The 24,598-nt window shown below is 42.0% G+C and overlaps 1 protein-coding gene across 2 annotated transcripts; it reads left to right on the top strand.

Annotated features, from left to right (window-relative positions):
* The first annotated feature begins 9,289 nt into the window (after positions 1 to 9,289).
* Positions 9,290 to 20,786, top strand: irx2a (iroquois homeobox 2a). 2 transcript variants are annotated; one of them, XM_056445199.1, is made up of 4 exons: positions 9,290 to 10,345; positions 15,479 to 15,703; positions 16,790 to 17,195; positions 18,009 to 20,786. In XM_056445199.1, exons 1-4 carry the CDS (start codon positions 10,220 to 10,222, stop codon positions 18,899 to 18,901), a joined length of 1,650 nt encoding a protein of 549 aa, XP_056301174.1. In that variant the 5' UTR covers positions 9,290 to 10,219; the 3' UTR covers positions 18,902 to 20,786. The 2 variants fall into 2 exon arrangements, with proteins under 2 accessions (XP_056301174.1, XP_056301175.1); XM_056445200.1 differs by having other exon boundaries at positions 10,259 to 15,703.
* The last annotated feature ends 3,812 nt before the right edge of the window (positions 20,787 to 24,598 follow it).

The following is a 24,598-nucleotide window of genomic DNA, read 5'->3' as shown; positions in this document are numbered from 1 at the left end:
CATGCCCCTCTCCCCCGTCTCAAAGTCTCCAGGAGCGACTGCTGGTGTTTGGTCCTTTGGTTGGCCATTCCCACCCAGGCCCGCTGTCTGGGCGTGGAGCCTGGCAGCGGGCTCTGGCCGAAGTGTCTGCTGTAGCCTGCCTCTGCCACTCTGCCTGCCTGCCCTCCCTCCGCTGCCCCCTGCACTCCCTACCGGTCCTGCAGCATTCTCCCAGCTGAATCCCCCATATCTGTTCTGCTGGCTGTGGTGGTTGCTGTGCTTGCTCATGTGTTTCTTTTTTTTTTTTTTTTTTTTTTTTTTTTTTTTTCAAATAAAAAAAAGAAAATTGCCTGTCCAGTCACGCGTGCGTGTTGCCATCATTCCCCTAAGCCCCAAGGCCTAAGCAAGGACTGAGCAGTGGCAGCCAGAGTGATCATGTTTATTTCGCAGATGTTGTGTCTTCTGCTCTCACTGACCCGATCTCTCTGTCCCAGCCAGCTCCTTTATGGAACCACAGATCACCAACACCACACCATCAGACTGATTACCACTCTGATTGATTAGCAATTAGTGATGCTGATGACAATCAGACACGTTCCCACACACCCCCGCTCCACCCACTCAGCAGCCGAGCCTACACACCCCCCACTGCCACATATACACTTGAAGCAATGGTAATGATTTAGAAGAATATTTGCACAGCTTGCATACATTTTACAGACTGAAAAGATGACTGGCACACAAAACACAAGGAACCACTTTGTGTTGCTTAGAACCCAAATTATGTTTTGTTGACGTCTCATTAAGTTTAGTAAGCACTGAACTTGTTAAAATCCACCACAAACAAACTTAATTTTTAACTGTTTTTTAATGGTCATGAAAAACGAATTATATCTTTGATAACTGTTGTTAAGTTTTTACCTGAAGTTAACCTTAGATTGCTACCTTTATATCTGAGCATACGGTGGAAACAAACTGCGCTGCATGTATCACAGATCAACCCCTTAATATCTCCATCATTTTCCATGCTATTAGAACTCAAACCGTCCCGTCATTTCAGCTGTATTTATATTCATTCTGAGTGATAATTCCTGACAATAAATAAATGAAATGTTCCTCCTGCTCTTCTGTGTCTGTATAGCCTCCAGCATATTCCTGGGGCCTCAGTCTAGGAAGGGAAATACATAAACAAGAAAAGATCTGAAGAGACTTAGCCAGGGGCACTGCTGGATACCCACACACAGACACAGACACACACTCACACAAGGGCACTTCCACACACAACTTATGCATCACGCGTGCACTAAAAGAATGTGCACATACACTGTGTATGCACCGTTCCAGCCACGCCTCCACACACACACACACACACACACACACACATTCCTACACAGACCCACGTGATCGTTAATGGTCAGTGAGCCAAGTGTTTCAAGTTATCACAGGCTCCTACGATGAGTTTTGATTCTTCCTGAAACGAAAGGCATCGGCTCCTGAAGGCAGGTCGTGTTCATTACACCTTTTCTTATATTTCTTTCCCAACTTCTGCCAAACTTTTGGGTTAACTGCTTAGCCAGACTTTCTTCTTTTTTTTATACCATGCTATTCAATTATATACAGTATCTAAGATGAGAGGTGAGTTTGTACAGGGTGGAAGAACAACACGGTTCTGGAGTGCAGCTGCTGGCTTTTTGATAAAGGTTGCTTGTTTTTTATATCTCCTTCAAGTCTCTTTTTTTTCAGACGGATTCATATTAAAGCGGCAAAAAGGAAATCTGAGAACAAACATACAGGAACATATGAACACACACGCAGGAGTCTATTGAGACCCCTAAGAAGTAAGTTCTCGAATAATATATATATGTACATATATTTGTATATATGCGCTATTTAATGGACACACATTGTGAATATGTAATTCATACCTTATATGTAACAGTCTTCTGCAGTACAGCAATGCATGTAAATCACATTGCTATCACAGAACTACATCATCCTCCTTAAACCACTAAATGTGTAACTGTAAACCTGTGCACACTTGTCCCAGTAGACATACATTAACATAGAGACATATTCATGAGCTGTTCTTATTCTTCAGAAGTGGTGATACCTTTATGTTCCCGAGAGCAGCAGCAGCGGATGAAAACAGATGACGTGCCATGGAGAGAGAAAAAACACACACAAACTATATTTAAACTTCTCTCGTCATGAAAAAAATGTTGGTTATCGGGTGGTTATCTGAACCAAAATCTTGTTCTACTATGTGTGATCCAACAAACTATAAGCAAAGAGAGCACTTACTTTCGGTGGGTTTGTCAGTGCAGGGAAAAAAAAGGTTCTCCTTTGACTTGATATTTCTATCCTAGAAATGAACGTATTCACTTCAAGTGTGTGCAGTGTTCACGCTGTAACTCAATATAATTCACCAGAAAACCAGATAAACACAGTGTTCCTTCCCTTGGTGCAGGATGCTGTTCCATGCAATGCATTACATTTCCAGTGGCAGGCGGTTTGCCTCGTCCTCCGTACCATTAAGGCCATCAATGTTGACAGGATCAATACCTGTGTTTTGGCCCCAGTGCCCCTGCAAGAGATAGCATGTCACTGCTGACAGACAAATATCAGCGCTTGGCCCTGTGACGGAGGGGAAATCACAGTACTGTTCCGTTAAGATCATCCAACATGGTATTGATTTGCCCTGTGCTAATCATACATCAGAGCTGAATAAATGGCTCAAAGGCAAACGTCCCATTGTTCACGATTGGGAGATGTAATAAAAAAGAGAGACATTTCTTTTATTGCCCGTAACTCGGGGCTAGTCATATAATCGTACCTTGATGGGAAAAGGCCTGGTTAGATCGAGCCCCGTCAAAGTGTTGTCGGTACTTTTTAGTGATGACCCCATTGACTGAGGCAGGTCCTGATTACAGTGTGTGTGTGTGCGGTGTGGGTGTGTGTGTATGTGTGTGTGTGTGGGGGGGGGGGGGGGTTGTATGTGTTTGTGTATTGTGGTGGTTGCAGAAAAAAACAACACCAAAAATACATCTCCAGAATGCCATACAAATCACGGCTGCTTTTTATTTTTGCATGGTGTTATTACATGACCGATTATAATAGACTTGCCTGTAGATTCTGTAATTGGACAATCCAACAGTCTTACTGAGATAATAACACATACAGAGTTGTGGCTCGGACTAAAGAGGATCGTAATCCCGCATCCTTTATTCACTCCAGTCCAGGCCTTGCAACAAGGAAGGTTTGCTAGTTGGGCACCAGTCATTTCTCACTTGTGATGCTGGCAACAAGCAATTCCATCTCGAAGACAGCTATCAGGAACACTTTCAGAAGTAGCCAATGTCAAAACTTCTGATGAGCCTCTGAGGCTAGAACTGCTGCAGCGTCCAAGATACACCGATCTGACTTCAAACTTAGCTTGTATTTCATTGTTTCATCCACACTGGATCATAGTCAATACATCACAATCCACTGAGCAACATCAAAATAGGCAAAGGACAATAAACATTCCAAATCCATATTTACTTTTCTGTAAAATCAGTTAAACCCTTCAAGCTATTTCCAAAGCAATAGTCCAATAAATCTACCCTAGCGCCAACCGCTTTGAGTGCAGCTGAGTGTGTTGAAAGCTATATGGCGTGTTAAAGGTTAGAAATAAATCTGTTGCTATGTGGAGAAGGTGCAATAATTATTTGAGAAGCTGCCGTTCTTGATCTCCTGTTTCCTTCCATCTTTTTCTGAGTACTTTGTTATCTTCACTATTCCATCAAAAACCACACTGATAACAGACTGGAGAACTCAATTGACCTTGACTGAGTGTAGGAGAGGAGACACTTGTAGTACTGAGGAGGAGAGGGTGAAGGAAACCACCTTTCTGTCTCGCTGTCAGACAATCTGTTTTCACATTTAAAAAATATAAAACCCCTATCGACAGGACAACGCCATTTGACTGGCCAACAACGTTACACATCACTGCTGAAAAATGAATCAGTTTTATGATGTGATGTTTGGTTATGTTGGGAACTAAATCCCCTTTTGTAGCTGTGGGGAACGATCCTGGTTTGGCATAAGATAAATGAAATTGTTACGGTAAGGAAAAACAGCTTTCTTTACTTTAGGGGACCTTCGTTGTCACGGTTACAACTATAAACATGTGGTATGGTTTGGGTATAATTTTAGTCATGTGTAAAAAATAATATATCAAAGTTGGTCTCCTGTGTTAAAGGCTAATGTTTTCTTGTGGTTTTAGCACTTGTTGACTTGGGAACTGATGATGTCATTCTTCTTGGCAAGTCTTGTGAGGTCATATGAGGTGAGACAGTGAAGTAGTTAATTGTCAGTCATATATATTTATGCGTCATGTGGTGTGCAATGCATTATGAAGCGAACATTTTGCCCGAAAGTATCCTGACGGCACAACTCTTAAAACACATAATAAAATCCCTCAACGGTTGTCGAAAACAATAGGAATATTAGACAGGGGTAATTATCTTTACGACAACCTGTTAAACCAGCTTCAGTGGTGACCGACTGCTTTCTGAGCAAGGAGAGAGAGAGATGACCCAGACAGAAGCTGGCAGCTGTCAATACAACATGAAAGTGCCAAATGCACACACACAAAAATCACACACCTTCAGCCTGCCACATACAATAATGATTCTCCTCTGACAAAAAAACTGCTGACTGGTAAATTATTTATATTCATGCTATGAATAAATAAAATAAACAGGCCCCGCACTCAGTCTACAAATCTAGGAGGTATTTGCCCATTTAATCATCAAATTTTAACACAACCTGCAACACATTGCATAATCACTCAGGACTCCTGGGACAGTTGCAAACTTGACCAACTGCCAACAAGTGGTTGTGCTTAATTTTGCCTCCGATCTGATTCCTTTCCCACAGTGTAAAAGCTGCCTCTCTCCCTCGGTCCCCTGATAGTTCACGTGGCTTTGTTTTGTACGGCACAGACGCACATCCATTTCTAATTAGCACCAGACAGAATCTACCACTAAGACACAAAATATTTTAGAATAGTTTAGTGATTTTTTTTTCAATGTCAATAGTGCCAGCGAACCACCGCTAAATGAATTTAACGCCACACATGCCTTGCAGCGCCGTTCCTAATGGTTTTCTTCCCCACATGTAAATGACCTCCTGTCCTGGATCTTTGATTGCAGATCAATGACTGTTTGCTTTATTCCAACATTCAGCACCAGTGAACCACAACGCCACGGGGGCAAATGTTGAACAGAGAATTTACAGGTTTGCTATCGAGCACTTTGAAACAATAAAGCTGCTAGTGAGCTATTAAACAAACGAGAGAATAAAGTGGCTGCTGTGGACCGAGATTAACACGATAGATACAACGTGGAAGGGTGTAATTATTCTTTACTGACACAAACGTTTAGCCCCCAGAGCGGAACAGTGTTTACCACAAATACCACCACCACGCTTGACCTAATCATGGGCTGAGATTTACCTGACTGCATTTCAAATGTGTTAAAGCTGATTTGTGTGTTGGAGTTGATAGTTTCTAGCAATCAGAAAATGATATATACTGACTTGCTGCCACATTTGATATCCCAAATAACTGCGGGACAATTATATGTACCATTGTATTGTTTGGAACGTAGTCAAAATTGATTTCCACAATAAAAAGTATTAGTGACTTTCACATCAGCATTATATATATTATATAACCAAACAATATACAAAGGTTAAACATGAATGACATCATCAAATGATAAGAGCATTTGTATACTGTCTGATTTTTGTTTTAGTTGTTTGTTTGTTTTCTGGTTACAAACATGGGCTCTTAAAATCATATTTTTCTTTTCACTCGTCCGGGTTTGCGCTGGTTTTCTGTATTTCTTTCTTCACACAACATTAAGTAGGATGTACATATTGAGCAACTTTTCATCAGGACTTCGTCAGGACAGAAATATTCCACATTAAAAAAACATTTCTTTTACATTCAATGCAAAGGGAACTGTAATATTTGTTCTGGCAACGATCTCAAGTAAAATTACTTGAAATGATATTGATCAAATCCAAAAGCAACGAATATTAATAGGCAATTGTAATATATTTGCATAAAATGCATTATTTGTGCAACAGTGGATGAAATTCATCATTCTGTATTCAAGTTAAAGCACCGAGAGCTACAACAACCACGGTCAACTTTTCTTTGACCGCATTTGATTCTAAATTTGTTTGCCAGAAATAATATTATTAAAATGTTTTATTTTTCTTCGTTGTGGGGTCAGGAGAAGACATATCTGCAGAAATGTTGCTTCAGAAACAAGAGTTGAAATTTCTGCACTGCAAGAATAATCAGAGAGAGCACAACGCAGGCAATGATAAATAATGCAAGATTGATGATAATTGCATGGCGAGTGACTCCAAAAAGCGTATACATCAACACGCATCCAGACCAGCCGGGACAATAGAGGACGGACTTAGCTGTTACTGCCAACTCCTGTAGAAATATGGCAATCTCTATATTGTCCTGCAGGCACGTGCACAGACATTTTGGGGGGCAGGTGCTCAAACCCAAAAAAAGGGCACCCATTGCCAAAAAAAAATTCGGACAGAGTTGAAGCATTACACTGATGAAGCTGTCCTCGACCTGCGTTTCCTCTGGGCAGCATTAGAAAGCTAGCTTACATTTTCTTTATGAATAAAGATGAATTATTATATGGCCACAACAGTACAAGTGTTCTGATTGGCTAATGGGTCATCATGCCAGCCACTATCGCCCTCCTCGCCGGTCTGATACGAATCCGTAATGCCCTCTGACGTCATTTTCAAAATGAGCGATATTGATCGTCGTCAACAGCCAAGAGGAAATTCAGAAGCAGCGAAAATGTGTTATTGAAAGTGAATATGAGAAACTATAGTTTGGATCACTTGTGATGTTACTTTACTGAAAATTAAAATGTATTTTTGCTGAGCCGTGTTGTCCGTTTTCTACAAGATTGGTCGTTGTAAGACTGGAACAGACCAAACAAAGAGATACATAACACATAAAACAATGAGGCACAAGGATAGCATGACACTGAGAGCTAGCATTGTTAGCATAGTCTAACTGCTATTTTCTAGCTGTGAATTCTCGTGACTTATAAACATACTTTCAACATACTTTGGAAATTGTCTAAACGGCATTTATACAACACAAAGAAGATGACTGGTGTGTGTATTTTATTTTTATGTTTTCCTGAAGGGTTATTTGGGAGTTTTTCCTGATCGATGTGAGGTTTTGGGACAGGGATGTCTATGTGTACAGATTGTAAAGCACTCTGAGACTCATTTGTAATTTGTGAAAATGGGCTATACAAATAAACTGAATCTCTCTCTCTCTCTCCATTAAACATGACGTCAGTAAAACGCTGCAAGGCTTTGAAATCACGGATTTCGTGAGTTTTTATTTGTTTGGGTTTTTTAGGAAACGTCGGACCAGTTGTGACGTCATGTTTTCAGCAGCGCTAATGTTGTGGTTGATTTATCAGAAAACAACGTCAGGGGACAAACGCCGTCATGACCTGTGTGTCTGATGCTGCGGGTCAGAGGAGAAGGAGGTGCAGCCGCTTGGTGGCGCGAGGAGGAAGTGGAGGAGGAGGAGGGGGGGGGCGGCGGGGGGAGGAGGGGGGTTGTGAGCGTCGCGGAGCATGTCGGGGCGAAATTCTCACTAGAACTCAAATAAATGCCCCGTCGGATATCAAAACACATTTGGGGGGAATTGATTACAGAGAGAGTAACTTTTATTCTTAAATACTTAAAAAAGTGGCTCCAGCAAAAAGGGCACTTTTCTCATCCAGGGCAAAAGGGCTGGTGCTTGAGCACCACTAGGGCTCTATCTGTGCACGTGCCTGTTGTCCTGCCAATGTATTAAAGCCATGAGCTGCATTCCAGGTCTTGATTATGTGTGTGATTTGTCTGTTTGTGTAGGTATTCGGTATGTGTGTGTGAGCCTATCCATACGCCTGACCAGTGATGTTGCACATCTTGCGCACGCACTGATGTGTGTGCTAGGTGAGTGTACACATGTGCCTGTGTGCGTGCTTGTGTGTACTCTTGCTGGCATGTCAGCTGATGTCCCCAGTAATCCAGCAGTGGGCCTGTTGTGGATTAGTAGCAGGCTCCAGGGGATGGGAATCCCATTCCCATTTACAGCTCTCCCTGGCAGGAAGAAAGGCAAGGATGCCTTCTCTCTACTGCCTTCACACTGGTTGGAGCCTGAAGGTGTGTGTGTGTGTGTGTGTGTGTGTGTGTGTGTTGTTGGAATGATGTGGATGTCAAAGGGAAGATGGCGATTGTGTATCATAATATATCATGTTTAACATTAAATTCACCTTTCTCTCTGTCTCCCATTCGTGCTTCTGTAAAATCATTCATTAATTGGATTACCTGGTTGATTGTGTCGCCTTTTGTACGAGACGATGCATGACCATAGAAAACAGAGGGCACAAGACTTTTATGTGGTGTCGCTTTTGTGCATTTTTACTCAATTTAAAATTGCTGATACTCAATGACATACATAATCGCCCTATTAAATGAATAATTCAGAAAAAACTCCCAAAACTGACTTTTTTTTATGATTACGATTATTTTGTGCATTGTTGTGAGAGTCACGTGACATGTTGTTTTTCTTCACCAATCTTGCTCATTTTTCAAATGAAATGTGGCACAGGTAAATGCCTGCTCCTTCCACGGTGGAGCAGAAAAACAAAACAATGCTGCCGTATCAGTTTGGCCTTGTCCAAAGATATTCCCTCTAAGAACACGCTGTAGATTTGTGGTGGCATTTCTATCACACCCCGTGAAAACACGCACAGACACACGGGCCATTACGTGACAACAACATGGAATGTCATCACGGATTTGTTTTGAAGTCCCTCGAACACCATCCAACACAAGAGCTGACCTCTTGAACCTTGAGATACAACCTTACCTTCTCCCCAGTGACAATTTAAATGCCACCTTTCTTCCACTCGCGCAGAAAGAGAAAAACATTTTTTGTGTGTGTGTGGCTTGGACTCAAGGCAACTCGATAGCACAACAAAAGAGCTGTGGTGGCAAGTCCCCATGCAGACATTATATGTCAGCATCACCGCCATACTGTTAGCTTGTCCCAACTGTACAAAGCCGTCCTCATTCAGGGCACCTAACCAAGGTCAGCCTGGATTAGCCGCTAGTAACCCTATCAGGTCCAGCACAATGATTACAAAGCCCAGTGACACTGGCTGTCAGCAGACTCTTTCTAGGCAACCCTATCTGTCCGACCCTTGGCTACAGAGCCACCGGAGAGGGTAAGTCCATTTCAAATTGTTCCCCCTTTGTGTCTCCCTTTATTTCCCCCCTTTGATTTTCGGTGACTCGTTTGGTTCATCAATCAGCCTGTCTGGATGTGTGTGTGTTTGAAACCCATGCTGCACATAATTCCTATAATTTGTGGATTTTTTTTCTCTTCTTCTTCCCCTTCAACATAGCCCATTATTTGTGCTTGTTACTTCTGAAGCCAACAGCCATCCCACCTAAATCCCCCCCCCCCACCCTCCACCCTGTGGATGAATGAGCCCTGTAGCTGTTATGCTATAGACCCAATGATGTGTTCTCAAACAAACATATAGAATTATATTTGGTTCATGCTATGGACCAAATGATGTGTTCTCAAACAAACATTTATAATTATATTTGGTTTATACTATAGACCAAATGGTTTGATCTCAAACAAACATGCATATTTATTTGATTTATGCTATAGACCAAATGGTTTGTTCTTAAGAATTATAATAGCAGTCATGAGTGTGATGCTCATAGTCCTGGTGTCCTCATCTTTGAACTCAATGTAACACTTTTTCTCACACAGTGTATTTTTTTTATTTTTTTTTTAATGGTTATGTTTATGGTTTTCAAGACGGCCGCTCGACAAAAAAGGTTTTCCAACCACGAGCTGCGAGGCAGACACCCCGTTCTCCCCGTCTTACCAATTCAGACAACATGTCAGAATGAAGCAACTTAAAGACTCGCTTTTCACTTCCAAGTGTGCTTCTTGTTTTCCTTCTTTTTTCAAGAGGAATTACACTTCACGCCCATCGGTTCACTGCTTCACTTTGCTCACCGAGAACTGTTTCCCTCAACATCCATGTCAGTTAGCAGCATGTTCAACAAATCAAATCGAAAGACAGAGACTGCCTTGTGATTTAGTTTTTTTGGAGAAACTATGACAAACCAGTACAAGTACAAGAGCAACTACAGCGCGAGCAGCATAACATCTTCAAGGCAACAAGGCAACCGATGTTCTCCACTTCAGCACATCAGAGGCGTCCCTGCACCAGTCGCCCTAAAGGTACCCGTTTACAAAGTGATAGGGCTTAGGGTTTTTAACTCGGGGCGAGAAGCTGATTTGAAACCCCCTCTGCTGCCAAGCACATGGACGGCTGCTGATTAGAAGAGGGTTGGCAGCAGTGGGCAGATGCCAGGCGGGGAGAAAGATGACGGCCTGTCGCCAGTCTGCCACCCAACCCCTCACCTCCCCCAGCTGCCCCCTCCCCTACTGCCCCCTCCCCCATTGTATACACACACAAAAAAGAAAAAAGACCAAAGACATTTCAGCGACAACCCCGAATGGGGGGATGGGATGAAGTGTAGTACTGCTTTGTATCAACATTCAGCAAATGTGACTCTGTTGTGATGACAGACAGGCAAAGACATGAAACATATTGACTTTGTTTTTTTTACAGATCTCAGTTGTTTTGATCATATGAAGATGACAATAAGTCTGATTAAGTTGCACAATTGAAGATCACAATGCAATCGTTCTTATTCCATCTTCAGGCCCCCACACAAACATAACACGTTGTGCGAGTGTGGGATATTGAACATTTCTTTTATAAACCCACAGAAGATGAGATATTTTGTGCTTTTTCTGTGTTTTCAAAATTCAGGAGAGTGAATAGTCGTGTGGGGAAACAAAAATGTGCTGTTCTCGATTGAATACACCTCGCTCAATATGAAACCATGAGGGTGAGTTCAAAGTTAAGACAGAAGGTATAAACTGATTTTCAAGGTGGAAAAACTCAATGCACCGTTCTAATAAGTGTCAACCGCGTGTGAGTAGCCAATGGTCACTGTGAACAATAGTCTGGGTCCGTCAGGCTTTAATCATTCTGCTATATTCCTGAGCGTATTGATTTCAGAGCAGCTCAATATGACTACATAACTCGTCCATTTTACTGCGACACTGCCTGCATCTGGCCGTGTGGAGTTAGAGTGTCAGACACACACACACACACACACACATGCAATTACACATTTACCCCACTTGCCCCTAAATGTGCCCGCATACTTCAAACACAAACCAATGCAAGTCATGTGAGTTGATGAAATGCAAAAGGGCCTCAACAGCTGCACTGCAGAGCTCCAAACCTCAAACCTGCATGAACAATCTGAAATCAATATTTATTTTGTCATATGTGTAAAAAACAAAGGACATGACTTCAAAGCTATATCCTTCAGCTATTTAATTTAACTTTGGGCAATTTACTCTCCCTTAAAGGGTAAGCAGTTAGCAATCATAAGCCAATGCAATACAAGTAACTCTGCCGGTTTGATATTATTCAGTGGTAAATTCTCCTGGGAGAAAATAAATGAGAAATCAATAGCTGTTTCCTTCATTCATGAAGGATGATATTTTTGATTAAATGACTGTTATGTAGTTATATAATGTGAGCAGAGGTAGAAAACCTGCTTTTATCCATTCATAGTCATAATTGTTCATATTATGAGATCAATTAATTGCAGGTGTGTCTGATTTATTTTCCTTTTAGAAAATATTTAAAGCAAAATAATAAGAGGAAACTTGTTTTAACTGTGACTAACTACATGGGGCCAAAGAAGTATTTGCAAAGAGAGCCTTTAAACTCTCTACATTTAATGAAAGCCACAACTTTTTATTAATATTGTACTTTTATTAACGTATCGTTGTTACAGTAAAAATCCAGTTCCTCCTCAACATTTAAGCGCATTTTGAATATTACGTCAATAAAACAAGCACAGACCTTTTTTTGTTTAATCCTTGTTTATAACTCATTACCACTCACCTCAACATCATCAACAAAAGTGTTACACCACATCATGTTGAGTGTCAGCACAGCTAATTCCCATTCAGCTAATGTGCCGATGAGGTAATGCAGGCATCTCTATGTATGACCCTACATCTTCTTACCTCCTGCCTCTCTGTCTGTCTGACCTGATGCTTTTCTGTCTTGTTTCATCTGCCCGCCTAACTGTCTCTATCTCGATACTCTCTTTATCTGTCTGTCTCTCCGTTTGCTTGTCTTTCTGCCTGCCTGTCTGTCAGTCCCCTGTCTCTCTCCCATCTCCTATATCTCCTATATCTTCTATATCTCCTATATATCTCCATCAGCCTGGGACTAAAATATCCAAGGAGCTCCTGCCTGAAACTGAGACCTGGTATGCACTGCAGCGGAGTTCATATACACACACACACACACACACACACACACACACACACACACACACACACACACAGTTATACACCTTAACAGACCGACAGGTGCACTGACGGTATGCCTATGTGCACCTAGAAATTCACATGCACACTCATGTACACTTACCATTATATAAACTTACACACGTGCAAGTGAGAAAGGGGTCTCCATGCATACACACGCGCACACACACATGCACACGCACACACTGTGATAGTACAGCACTGATGCCTATAGCCAATGGTCTGTGTGTAGAGGAGACAGTGCCCCCTGGTGTGGGCCAAACAGTACTCCCAGCCAGCCACATCTTGACCCAGTCTATATTTGGAGCGCTCGAATGTACTCTTCTGGGATTGATTAGTCCTGCCTGAAACAGAGACACCACCTATATCTTCCTGAAAAATACAAACCATGAAGAGAAGACAGACCATTTCAAATAAAAGAGAGTACAATATATAATCAGTGTCTCCAAAAAGATGTAAAACTTACTTAGACTTTTTACACTGCAGTGAACAATCTTTCTCCTAACTCTGCATATTGAGGGCTAACTGACGTTTATGTTTCATCCTCGTGATGACGGTGTTCATAACTACTAAACTGACTTAAATACACTGTCCAGCTCGGGCAACTATCGCAGGTATATAAGTTGTACCTATGCCAATCTTCCAAAATGCTATCATAATTTAGAAATTAATTTGATATTGTATATGTATACACCTGCACTATTCGTAGATAAAGTCAATATATTAGATCTACAATATGCAGTGTTTTCAAATCGTCATTACGGTATTGAATATAGTATTGTCGTGTTGGTCATAAATGTATTTGCAAAATAAAGACAGCAGTTGGATTGAAAAAGAGCATTACCAAAAGATAGTTTTTTAAAATATGGTTTATTACACTCACGTGGGTGTACTGTACGCAAATACTGTGAGCCCTGTCACGGTCTAATAACACTGTACTTGACACATGTTGTGATAACAACAACGTGTAATAGTCACAACATGGGCATGTCTCCTTTTTAATAGTTTCAATGAAAATGTAATCGTTATATCTGTAATTATATTTTAAAAAACAGGCCATCATTGGACATTCATTTTGTTGAGCTGAAATGTATTTATACCACTTGTGGGCTCTTTTTTTGCACTATGTATTCAGGTATTTAAATAAATAAATGAATCAGTCCTGCTAAAAGGCGAGCTGTATTGCACCTATTTAAATGGTGCTGTTGCTGTTTACAACACTGTCAGACCACACTGCAGAAGAGGAACAAGCACCTGATGGATGAGCACATTCATTCCGATGCATACTGATGAGGAAGACTGCTATAGGCCACTCTTCTTCCCAGCAGTGGCCACCTTGACTGCCCGTTTTCAAAACCGCTGTCACAGTTTCAGGTTTCCACCACGCTGTGCTGTATCGCTTGTCTCCAACAGAGGTCATTAAGCCTGTAATCACAGTAATAAAGGACAAGGCTATGCCCTGTTTTGCATGCAGACAAGTCCAAAAGCGCGTTCACAGACACATGACAGTGTAGACAAGTGAGTGCCCGTACACACTGAGTGCAGAGTGCGTGAACAACAAAAAATAAACTGTCAAACTTGTCGAATACAATTGCGCACATGGCACGGCGCCGCTGGTTGGCTCTGTGTGTGTGTGTGTGTGTGTGTGTGCGTGCGTGTGTGTGTGTGTGTGTGTGTGGAGGAGGGAATGCCCCTCTCGTGCACCGACAATCACCACCATCAGGTCCATTGTTCCCGATCAACGTGATTGTAATAATAAAGGGATGAGTGTATTTGAGGTGTGTTAAGTGCATGGTAGAAATTAAGGAGCCGGGTGGGCGAGCCTCTCGCAGACCAGAGCGCGCACTTTCCTCAAGAGCGTACACTTATCTGTGCTTGGGTACGCACGTGGACGTGTCCGCGTCTGATCGCTGGACTTACGAAATAACCAGCTGAGCACTGACCATGTTAGACACCCTCTCTCTCTCTCTCTCTCTCTCTCTCTCTTACACACACACACACACACACACACACACACACACACACACACACACACACACACACACAGTTGCAGTAACAGTTGTGTGTGCACAGATGTGTGCATGTTTTGATCGCACAGACGCGAACCTGACTTTAAAACAAACACAATTAATAAGACCGTCGATGCAAAAACAATATTGCTTAAAACAGCCGAGCTAATCGTGTATACGTATCCTTCTTCTCGCCCTGTCAGGCTGCCGCTGCAAAGGTAACAAGAACAATGCTCTGTTTGAATTGGCATAATGACATTTAATTAAAAAATAAGACATATTCGGATACAGATCATCTTTGTTGTAAATGTCCCTGAATCTACTGACAAAAAACGGCATAACGAATCCATAGATACATTAATTTGCATTTGCAATGGTTACATTATCATCTCATCTAGTTGGTAAATGTGTCTGATTTCCTTTTAAAAAATGAAAGGTGTTATAATCACGTTAAACTAAATAACGCGTGATGGATGGACCCTACTTTTTGCAGTGTGGAGTGTTGGTTTTGTTCGGAGGCTCCATATCTATATGGCAGGAAAGGGGGCGGGGATGAGATATTCAGATGAGCCGGAGTGACAGCTCCAGTTTCCCCCAATGCTCTGTGTGTCTGAAACTCCACTGGCTCCTTCCCTCCTAACTCCTCACTTCATAGTGCTGCGTACTAAAAAGATCGGACGCTAGGGGATCAAGACGCATGCCACATTGCCTCTATGTGGGCACTTTAACAGATCTTTCGGGGGTTTTTTCCCAGTAAGGGGGCTGCGGAGGGAGGACTTTTTTATTTTCATTGTCTGATGACTGTTTGCATGGCTGATTATTGAGTTGATTGTTTACTATTTTGGCTGCTGTTGATCGCCGCCCTGCGCGTTTTTTTTTTCTCCTCCCGTTTCGGAATCCGCGACCTATCCCGCGCTCACCAATGTCCTATCCTCAGGGTTACCTCTACCAGCCTCCGGGCTCGCTGGCTCTTTACTCGTGTCCGGCGTACGGGGCCTCGGCTCTGGCTGCCCCGCGCAGTGAAGACTTGGCGAGGTCGTCCTCTGGCTCAGCCTTCAGTCCTTACCCGGGATCGGCTGCGTTCTCCGCCTCGGCTGGTGCAGGCTTCTCCAGTCCACTGTCATACTCCACGGATCCGACTACGGGATTCCCATCCTACATGGTAAAAATGCATTCATGGATCATTCTGTATGAGGAGAGAAATTGTCGGCGATGTTATGTCTGCGAGTGCGCACAATTGCAATTTAACGTGTGCAGCTTAGCAATGTTTGTGATGAAATAAATCTAGTGGCCGACTCGTGGGGTCCTTACTTTAAAACCGTTGTGGCTTAAGTAGGATTGTTAAGCATGAGCTGCAAATTGTCATGGCTTGACCAGGCTGAGACCTCACTGCACAGCTAATCATGTAAAACATCTTAGGTTTCCATGTGAGCCTTTAGCCTCTAAGCAGTTAATGTGTGTATTGAAAAATTAATATAACGCAAGCTATTACTCCTCCATCCTCAGCAGTCATTAAACTCACCAATGGATGAAGTCGCTGACTTTATTCTGAGTTGAATAAACGGAATATGAACATGAAAAGCAAGACTCGCAATGCTAAGGTCACAGGGCACTTCAAGCGTTTTATGAAAGGTGCATAGCGAGTGATTTGCTAATGGGATTTGTAATGCTGCAAAGAGGAGATATGTTAACACATTGGAGCTGCCACCAAACAAAAAGCAGCCACTGCAGAAAATGAGGAAGTTTAATAGGCGATTAAAGAAAATTGAAATGTCATTTTTATTATCTTAACGGCTTTATTAACAGGATCCCTGTCATTAGTTAATCTGCTAATGATCCTAACCATTATAACTATAAGTTTGTGCTTTTCTGCGGCCTGCTTTTGCTCACAGTGTGTTTACTAATGTGATTTGGATGTTAGTGTTTTTATTTGTTACTTAGCGAGTATGGTTTTGATTAATTATCAAGGCACATTATTACATATTGATTGTTTATTTACAATACACTGCACGGTATTATCAAGCTTAGATTAGTTATACTAATTCAGGACATGATCTGCCGGTGAATTTTGTCCTTTCTAACCTCTTCTGAAGAAAACAACACATTACTTTAATTGTAATATATATTGCTGCGTGTTTTAAAATTATTTTAAATGATGTGTTTTGTTAGTCACGTCACATTTGAAATGGAATAACACTTTAAACAACGCTGCAGAAAACACATCCTGACTTGTTCAACTTTCCCCCAGAGCTCTCCATATGACGCGCAGACGTCGGGCATGGCGGGGGCATTAAGTTACCACCCATACGGGAGTCCGGGGTACCCTTACCAATTCAACGACCCGGCTTACCGCAAAAACGCCACCAGGGACGCCACGGCCACCCTAAAAGCCTGGCTGCAGGAGCACAGGAAGAACCCGTACCCCACGAAAGGGGAGAAGATCATGCTGGCCATTATCACCAAGATGACCCTGACGCAGGTCTCCACGTGGTTCGCCAACGCCAGGCGGAGGCTCAAGAAGGAGAACAAGATGACCTGGGCGCCCAGGAATAAGAGCGAGGACGAGGACGAGGAGGACGGGGACGGGGAGAGGAAAGAAGTGGAGCCCTCTGAAAAGAACCTGGAGAACAGCGAGGCTTCAGCGGAGGATGAAGGTGGGGTATAATCTGGCGACCGAGCCAATTGATCCATTTAACAATTCGGGCAATATAGGATGGGGCTTCGAGGGGAGGGACGGGATGGATCCTCCTCTTATCTATTGCTCTTGTTGTAGTAAAATAAAATAAATAATTAATCATATTTAATTAGCAATTTATAAAACTCATGTACAAATAATCTACAAATAATATATATATATATATATATATATATATATATATATGTGTGTGTGTGTGTGTGTGTGTGTGTGTGTGTGTGTGTGTGTGTTTAATGGAAACCAGGTTCTACGACTATAGGTGAAGGTTTTATTTTCTTTAACATGATTGATGGCAGGTCACTGGCAAAGTACACATAGCATAGTAATCCTCATGGGGCCTTAATGTAATGTTATTATCCGGGTGACATTTTTGTATAATTATGTAAAATAAGGAAATCGTTAGTGGTGTCATAGGAAATTATTTTAACTATTTAAATTGATGTGACTAATATCATTGTACTTATTCAAGCCTCGTTGGTTGTAAAACAGTATCGATTGCTTTGAATACGCATGGACGAGGAATACGGGCTATACTTCTACAACACAATTAGTTCTAGGAAAATTGTTATTCTTTTTTTTTTGAATATGGCTCATTAATATTTAATGTGGTATACCGTTTTTCTTTCGTTTATATATATATATATATATATATATATATATATATATATAATATATTGGATTGTCAGGTTTTCCTGTCACCGTGTCTTTATCTAATTATTTATATATTTCAATCATTCTAATTATTATCATAATTGTTCTCCTCCTGTCTCAGGTATCAGCCTGCACGTCGACACCCTGACGGACCACTCCTGCTCGGCGGAGTCTGACGGGGAGAAGGTCAGCTGTCGCGGGGGCGAGCTGGGCTCCGACCGGGCAGGCGACAAATGCGACGAAGACGGCGAGGACCAGAACCACGAAGCGCGAGCATCGATCTCGCCCATATCCGTCACGTCGTCGCCTCCACTAGAATCTCCACTGCTTGGTCACCACCACCACCAGCAGCATCAGCCGCCACAGCACCACCAGCTCCATCACCTCCACCATCTCCACAGCCAGCGCGAGGATTTGGCCCGGAGCCTCATCAATAACCACATTAATACCAACAAATCGTCTTCCGGCCTAGATAGCAGACCTTCACCGCAGAACCCTACGGTCAAGCCCAAATTGTGGTCGCTGGCGGAAATTGCTACCTCGGACCAAAAGCAGCAACATCAGCAACCGGGGCAGAATGGGCTACCACATGGCCCCTCCTCCAGCGGTGGCCTCCTCACCCCCCCTGCGTCTTCCACCACCTCCCCGGCTGCCAGTTCCCCCTCCCTCTACACAACCCCCTCCATCCTCGGAAGACCTATTTATTACACTTCTCCCTTTTATAGCAATTACACAAACTATGGCAACTTCAGCCCCCTGCAGGGCCAAGGGATCCTGCGCTATACTAATTCATCCGGAGTGAGTCTGGCTGCTGCTGCGGCCGCCGCCGCCGCCGCCGCTGCAGCAAACGAGGGTCTGAGCTCCTCTCAGCAGACTCTGGAGTCGAGCTCACACCCCAAACACAGACCAGACTCTCCCCTCGTTAAATTTAACCCGAACCAGATTGTTGTTGTCGAGCAGCAGCAGCAGCAGCATTTCAGACACGCACATTTAGAAGCGAAGAAAGGTACGTAATAACAGCGACGCGTTCACAAAAAACAAAAAAAACAAAATGATAACCATTTTTTTTGGAAGATTCATTTAATCTGGTGAGAATCTTGAGATTGTATTTTCTCTTAAACGCGGGAGGGAGGCATGCTCCGTGGCGGAAGTCAAATGAGTCACTTGTTTTCAATGCAAATTAACTGTTTATTTATGTATTTATTATTATTTGTTGTCACTTTCATGTGTCTGAGTAGTCAAAGCATTGAACGCAACATTAACAATGCTTTCAAGCTTGCATGAGACATACGTGGCATTATTTTACACTATTGCCGAATTATTGCTTGTTTAAAAATGACGACGATGTGAGGACTGATTATGATACTAAGTTACCTTTTGACATTTCCCAGCACTGTCAAAGCGAATAAACACGTTGGTCTAAAACGTGTCTCTAAAACGTGTCGTCAGCGCAGTGCATTTTCTGGAATAATCAATTAATTATCATTTACATATATATTTTTAATAAGACATGTATTCGAAGACGCATTAGAAAGCAGTATAGCCCGAAGAGGTTATAAGAAAAGTGTCGCCTGCTGCAAACACATGCACACAGATTAGACATTAACATTGAGGCTGAGGAAGACAGCGCTCAAGTCAACCTACACGCACGCTCTCACGTTCAAAAACGCGCGTGCACACACAGTGGCAGTTCCTGAATCCAATAAGTGGAGAAATGTTGCCATACCTTTGACCAGGAATCCTATATGTTGTATGTTTCCTCCGATGAGTGTGTGAGTGTGTGTGTGTGTGTGTCAGTGTGTGCGCGCCCGCACAGCAGGCCCCAAACTTTATCTTTCAGTTGGATAATTATAATTACAGAGGGTCAGCCAAAAGCAAACAAATCACAGTTTGCTCTGTGCATTCACCGGGAAACTTTACATATTCTAATGTCACTTGGGTTATTGTGGGGGGGTTTTCTTTCTTTTTTTCCCTTTTCTATCTTTCTACCGGTAATGAGGCAGTGGGGATTTTAATAAGCACTTGCAGTATCGATATGTTTTAAGAAGAGCCAACCTGAAAGAACATAGTGTTTCCTGAGGGGCTGTGGAGGGAGTCGGTCGTGTGGGATTTATATTTCCACGGTCTGCAGGTAGGTGTCACAATTGCTTTGACTATAAAGCGAGTAAAAACACCACCTTTTGGCCCCATGTTTTAACCCCCACAACCTCCACTTCATACCGGATCTAGTGCCACCACAGAGTCGAAATGAAAGCTGCTACCACTTCCTCAGCTCCGCAGAGACTGAGGCGCTCTCCACCATCACGTGTGTGTGATTATTAATGTATTATTTCATTGTTACTTTTTTTTCCCTTGACGCATTGTGGATAATCATTACATAATGCTGGTTTGAAAAAGAAATATCTCCCGCTATATGTGATGTACATGTTATTTCTCAGGTTCCTATAGTTTGCTTATTTGCCACGGTATATTATTTCAGCATATTCACGTGTGAAAAAAAAATGATTTGGCCTTTCTGTGAAACTATATGTGTAAAAGGAGGTGTCTTGGGACGCAAGGCGAACGGGACTGAAGTGAACTTGAGGACTTCAAAGTGGAAAAGCCTACATTTGATATTTATTTTTTTAAGTGATGGCGAAATGATGCCTCTAATTTATGCAAGTTGTATTGCAAAAATGAGAAGCTGACATCGTCTGTTTGTTTGTAAATATATAAACATATATATTATGGACGGTTTTTATTTGAGACGCATTTGGGAAGAAGCTACACAATCTTGTTATCAGGAGTACTTTTACTAATTTATATCTTCGAATGTAAACGAAATGAAACGCGCTGGTGGAGTTGTACTATGATATCCATTATTCAAAGGAGAAAATATTAAACTGTTTTCCCAACTATATATCCATCTTGGGGAGTCATTTTTTATTTAAAACAGACCTGTATTCAACACTGAGGCATTTGTTTCTATTTACTCTGCTCATTGTTCTTTTTTACTTCGTCAGTCCTACGCAGATGGGGAATTCTTGATGAGTATCGCCTTTCATAAATATTATGAGTCTTCACAGATTGCACAATCCATTCTTTCTAAATGGTCCATCATTTTCTTTTAGGGCCTCATTCTGGTCAGGGAATCTCCCTCGGCCACATTCACGACCTTGATTGGGATAAACGACATACTTATTTCATTTTTCTACCCTTTTCCTCCCTCGCCCTGACACACATTTATTTTTCAGTGTGATTAATACTGCCGTGGGACGCATCGGGCATTACGGGCTCCCAGCGGGGCCCATCCCTGGAGCTTTTTAGCCTGGTTCAGGATGGGTCAGTCCTGCCTGCTTCATTACGACACGGCATTGAGCAATCCATAAAAGTCTATCTAAGCATCTGCCAGCTCCAATGGGCTGTGTGATGGGCCCTAATCGGACAGGCTTTCCTCTGCTTCTCATCACCGCTTGGCTTTTACAGAGGCTTTAGGACACAGCTAATTAAACAATTTAGAAAAAAATGCTTAGGTTTGAAGACATTCATTTATGATGTGTTGTTGTTATAATAATATTAATAATAATAAATATAATAATTATAATTAAAACAATATGTTTGATCAATATCCTTATTATCCGTTTAACCTTTATTATTATTAATATAATGATTATTATGATTATTATTATTATTATTATTATTATTATTAGTAGTAGTAGTAGTAGTAGTGGTAGTAGTAGTAGTAATATAGTAGCATTAACACTTTTAGACACCATCCATTTTTTTATTGAAGAGAAAGAAATGCATTTCCAAAATGTTGTCACCCACACTTCCTGTAGAGTGTGAAACACTCAAAGATCAAATATATAATATTCCTATCCTCTAAAATGAGGCCTCCATCATCGCTCCCAGCCAGACTAAAAGCTAATCCTTCATTTTCCAGTTGAATTTGAGCTTGAGTGTTGTCCAGATCTCAAGGGACTCCCTTTCACCTTGGTTTTCCTCCTCCTTTTCCCCCCTTGCCTCATCCAAGGAAGTAATATGTGGCTGCCATCAGGAATGTAGTGGAGGGCAAACCCACCCAAACTCAGTTAACACACCTTTACTTTATCACTATAGTAAGGAGAAACATTTTCAGAGAGGACTATTGTTGTTTTAGTTTTTTTGGGTGTTCTTCCTTTGATCTCCACTGCCTGAAACTGATGTTTTGTACCCATTCTTATTTACCTTTACTTCACTTGCTGCCACCAATGGAAGTCATGCACACTATAGCCCCTGCGGCCAGCTTCTTCTTCTTCAGTCCAAACACTTTCATTAGAAGGTGATTTATTGAAATGCATGCTCGATTCTCAGGTGGGTTCCCCCCGGAGACTCAGCACTGTTGTCAAATAGCACCAGAGGCGATCTCTAAAGCACACAGAGGCCCTGCCTCCCTCCCTCCTTCCCACCCTTCACCCGCTGCTGCTCCCTCCAAATGTCAACATTTGTTCTCAATAAAAAGAGTTATTGTTTCTGTTAAAAGAAATTGCTCAGCAACCGGTCGCCTTTGAACACATGAAAAGAAACTTCCACCCCACCTCTTTGTTTGATTAAGAGCAATGGTAGTGAAAAATGGGAGCAAGGCGTCCATTGCGCATGACAAACCTCACGCTGTGAAGCCGTTATGAAACAATTGTGAATTTATGCCACAATTAGTCACAATTGTGGGGAGGCATTTCTCGCCCTTTTGAATAACCCGCTCTTTGCCTCACATTCATTTAACTCTTAGCAGAAGAGACCAGAGTGCCATTGAGGGTCTAGCTATTGATCCTCAAGGGCAAAGCAGACAATTTACAGTTTTGCCAAATCTACTGAGCATAAGGCCCAGCTACGCCTATGCTTCAGAGAGTGAAGGGACACTTTTAACTTATCGAGATATTCTTTAATTCCACGCCTTGCATATAAAATACAGTCATAATCCTATAATATAGTTTACTAAAGAGGGTGTGTTCATCCCTGCTAAGGACTAGTTGTCATTGCAAGCTAAATTGATGATATCTCAGGGCTCATAGCTTCATGTGAGTATAGACTAGAGAGCAAGTGGACTCATTGCCCTTATCGTTGATCAAATAAGCAGCGCGTATATGCAGATAATTCATGAGCTCTTTGTATCCTTTATCCTCCCATCAACCCTTTCTCCTCCAAAATGCTTCAGACATTAATCTCTGACGCACACCTGTGCGCCGCTCCAACAGGCAGTTAATGCAGCTAAAGTTTTATTATAGCAGTAGAGGGATTATCGTGTTCTGCAAACATATATTTTATTAGATAATGGGGTGGGATGTTAAGTTAGAGTGGTAGGAATTGATGTATTTTCTACATACACATTCAAAGAAAAATAGCCTCCAAAATTCCACTGACATATTATTTCACAATCTATGTCAATAGATCTCCACTCATGTCTTTAGTGGGCAGATACAGTCTGACATAAGAAGCCTTTTTATCTAATAGATTGGATGGAATTCAGAAAGGAAATTATGAGGGGGGAAAACTTTTGGGAATAGATCGAGAAAAATCTCTCATCCAGTTCAAATTCAAATGTATAGGTATTGTATAATACAATGCTATGAGCAACAATTCAAATTGCAATAAGTTTACCCTTTGAATGAACCTTTCTTTAATTCCACCCTAATCAATCTTATAACTTTCATGGTAAATCTGCCCATTAAGACCCAGCCATAAATACTGCTGATGTTCAGACTTAAGGATAAGCAGCACTAATATTCAGGGGAGAGTGAGAGACGAAAAAGCGAGGGGCGCCCAAATCAGGTGCAGGTGTGTTTAATAACGCACATCAAAGTGAACGGGGACTTTAAAAATGAGTCCGGGGTCCTGTCCTCTCGTAAAGGTGTCAGGTGAAATGTTCACTACTGTGGATGATCAAGAGGAGTAAACTGTGCAGGATTTTGACACACACACACACACACACACACATCCAAACACGCATAGACACGCATACACACTGATCCTCACTCGCTCCCACACAGACACACACTCTCAGACTGAGAGACGCTAATGCTTATCCACACGACAGTCTAAACAAGGCCATTAGGAGCCATGACTTCCACTCCTAATTGACAGTTGTGTTTAACGTGTGCGTTGAGTGAACACTTCAGACTCCTGGACCCAACCTCTGCCTGTAAATCAGACAAAAACTTGTAAGCCGGTGCTGGATGCGGCCGTGAAAACTCCTGTAAAGGTGAACGTCAAAGGTGAGGCACAAAATGCGTACAACGTGTTTGTGTTTGCGCATGCGTGTGTGCGTGTGTGTGTGTGTGTGTGTATATCTCAGGAACTTATTTAAGTCCATGTGGTATAGTCACTCACTTGCACATACAATGTAGTAGACACGATCATTTTGTTGTGGTTTAATTCAACATCTTCCAATAATCACAATCTCTGTGTCTCGAATATTGTCCATAAATTCACAACATGTGCTTTCAATGCACAACAACAATAACAAGTTTAAAGTGTAAGAAACCATCAGAAGGGAGAGTAGTGTGGGAAACTGTACGAATGACAAAGTGGCGGCAAGAAGAACAATAAAATGATGCATTATGGATGTGCCTCTCTCCGTTATTATGTCATTTAATGACATCACAACACACATACAGTGAATATGCTCAGTGCAGTCACAGACTACACATGCGCACAATCCAACCTGGATTAGACGTGTAAACGCAGCTTTTATGA

Source organism: Pseudoliparis swirei, chromosome 22 (assembly GCF_029220125.1).
Source record: "Pseudoliparis swirei isolate HS2019 ecotype Mariana Trench chromosome 22, NWPU_hadal_v1, whole genome shotgun sequence".
Lineage (NCBI taxonomy): Eukaryota > Metazoa > Chordata > Actinopteri > Perciformes > Liparidae > Pseudoliparis > Pseudoliparis swirei.
Note: the sequence above shows the minus strand (reverse complement) of the source record. Positions and strands in the feature narration are given on the sequence as shown.

Coding starts and splice junctions, on each gene's coding strand:
- irx2a (XM_056445199.1), top strand. CDS start 10,220: ATGACAAACCAGTACAAGTACAAGAGCAACTACAGCGCGAGCAGCATA. Junction 10,346..15,478: donor CTGCACCAGTCGCCCTAAAG/GTACCCGTTTAC, acceptor TCCTATCCTCAG/GGTTACCTCTACCAGCCTCC. Junction 15,704..16,789: donor CGGGATTCCCATCCTACATG/GTAAAAATGCAT, acceptor ACTTTCCCCCAG/AGCTCTCCATATGACGCGCA.